The sequence below is a fragment of the Capsicum annuum genome, unplaced genomic scaffold (genome assembly GCF_002878395.1).
Source record: "Capsicum annuum cultivar UCD-10X-F1 unplaced genomic scaffold, UCD10Xv1.1 ctg67665, whole genome shotgun sequence".
Taxonomy (NCBI): domain Eukaryota; kingdom Viridiplantae; phylum Streptophyta; class Magnoliopsida; order Solanales; family Solanaceae; genus Capsicum; species Capsicum annuum.
In genome coordinates, this window is record NW_025877122.1 from 1 (window position 1) to 2,572 (window position 2,572).

Genomic DNA, 2,572 nt, shown 5'->3' on the forward strand with positions numbered 1-2,572 from the left:
ATAAAATAGACATACGATTCGAAATTAACTCTAAATGTTTTAAATTAAATTTTCGTCTTTCGAATGATGATTTTACTATATCACTCCTTATTAGAAGTCATTTATGTATTAGAAAAATAAGAATAAATTAGTGTTTTTACTGGATTTAGTTTAATGTTTTTGAAATTTCTCGATATTGGGAAGGTACTAAATAAATTTTGTTAAAGGAGTACAAATTATTCAATTTTTTTCATTATATGATAAACTTTTCACTTAGATTATTAAAGAAAATTATATCTATGTTTCTCTAATGATTAAAATATATTAAATGTCATTTAATTTTTTGAAAGTGGAATTTTAAAAAATCCTAAGATTACTTGTGTTTGGTATGATGGAAAATGTTTTCTGAAAAATATTTTCTTATTTTCCCTTGTTTGATTGTACTAAAACATTGGGAAAATGTTTTCCAAAATGACTTATTTTCCTCTATTTGAGGGAAAATGACTTCCCTCATAGGCCAAGGGGAGTCATTTTCCAGAAAATGACACCCCACCCCCACCTCACCCCTCTTCCCCCACCCCAACAACACTCAAATTCACATTACTCAAAAAATTCACATTACTCTGAAATATTTTTCAATGTACTTTGTTTTAATTTTTCACTGCTTGAAATAAAAAATATTGAAGTCCGAATTTTTCCTTGTTTCCAATGTTCGTTGAATGTACTGTTATTTCCATGTGCATAGAGGAAGATTTACCTATGTTACTTTTGTTAATTGCATATTCATTTCTATCATCGTTGTAGCTTGTTTCACAAGGTTGAATAAGCTCGTCATTCAATAATATTTGCTTAAAATTTAGTGACTTGCAATATCTTAATACTAGATATTGATATTATTTGCTATGCTTAAATTAGTTCAGACAGTGATATACTAGTTATCTTCCTTCTTCCTTCTTTGTTACTGTTTTGCTCTATTTTCTTTCTGTTTTTCTTTTTCCTTTTCTCTATTTATTTACTTACACTCCTCACTTCTTTTTTCTCTAGTTTCGGTGATTTAACTTGTGATTTTGGTGTTTCGTTTAAACTTTTGCTTGTGCTTCACGCATCATGTAATGCGTGATGCGGAGTTTTGTCCCTTTTTTCCGCATTACGCTTCCATGAACACTGATCATAACATTTAACTGGTTGGAGGGAAGTGACAGAAAAAAAGGGAAGTGCAAAAACCCTCTGACAAGTTAAGGAAGGAGATGAGATGGCTGAATTAGGATAACCTGTTGCAATTGAAGATTAGCAATAAAAACTGAGAACTTCTGTTGGGACAGTACTGCATTGGTATAATGTTCTCGACTTCTTTGGTAATACCTGCATTTTTGGAGAAAATTTTCCTACATGGTTTGCAGGCTGCAGCCAATATGCCTGCTTTCTGTATAAACATGTTTTCTTATCAAAGCAAACAAGGAAGAAAAGGTAAGGCATATCAGTTTTACTTTGTCACAGAAACCAAAATTGTCCTGTGTTACTGGTGCGTTTGAGCTTTTGCAACATCTGGCCTTTGTTGCGTTTGAGCTTTTGCAACATCTGGCCTTTGGATGTTCTCCCCTATTTCTTCACACTCGTAAGCCACTTTCAGAATATAGTTACCAATTACTCCAGCTTTGATATTTCAATCTAAGCACCCAATCATATCCTTTTCAACTGATAGGAAATCAAATGAATGCTGTTTGCCAATTACAATGTAGCTGCTTGATGGAAATTGTACATTAGTTGGTGTTATGTATAGATAATTTATGTTCATATTGCTCCAATGTGGTTAACCGGTATTGTCACTCTTGCAGATATACTAAAATTGTACTTTTCATCTGTGTTCTTAGTGCTTTGAGTTTTAAAAATATTCTGTAGTAATGCAATAAAAGGTATTTGTCAACTCTTAAGGAAACGGACCTTGTATTTCATACAATTAACTATGAAGAAATTGTGTTGTACAAGTTTCATGATTTTGCTACTGTAGGTATGTGATGCACTTGAGGACATGATGGAAGCAGGTGGAAACATAGTTGATCATCATGGTTGTGATTTCTTTCCTGAACGTTGCTTCGATAGAGTGGTGGTTCTTCAAACCGACAATACTGTCTTGTATGATAGATTAAGTAGAAGGTACACCATCAATTGATATTTTTTTTGTTCTCATATATTCCTCTTGGTGTTGCTCATACAAATCTGTCTCGACTTTCTGAATTTACCAGGGGCTACACAGGTCAAAAGCTCACCAATAATATTGAATGCGAAATATTTCAAATTTTGCTGGAGGAGGCAAAGGAGAGTTATCCAGAGGATATTGTGGTGGCACTTGGAAGTGATTCTGTTGAAGATATAAGCAAAAATGTGGAGATGCTGTCAAATTGGATCAGTAGTTGGAACCCTGTTTCAATTTTTAGATGATCCTTTGCAAATTCACATAGAATTATGTACAGATGAGTAGTGTCTCTCACGCCACAATTGCAATTACATGGGATTGAGAATGTCTCAAATAGATGCCGCGGAGGAATTTGGTGAGCTCATTACTACTAGGAACTTTGCTGGTTGTCTTACCACA

At 33.5% G+C, this 2,572-nt stretch overlaps 1 protein-coding gene across 1 annotated transcript; it reads left to right on the forward strand.

Moving 5' to 3' along the window:
• Positions 1–1,021: 1,021 nt before the first annotated feature.
• Positions 1,022–2,572, forward strand: LOC124893952 (adenylate kinase isoenzyme 6 homolog; the record flags this gene model as incomplete). The annotated part of the gene is given in 2 exon segments (XM_047404767.1): positions 1,022–2,133; positions 2,223–2,572. Coding segments are annotated over 2 exon segments (321 nt in total). The 5' UTR covers positions 1,022–2,008.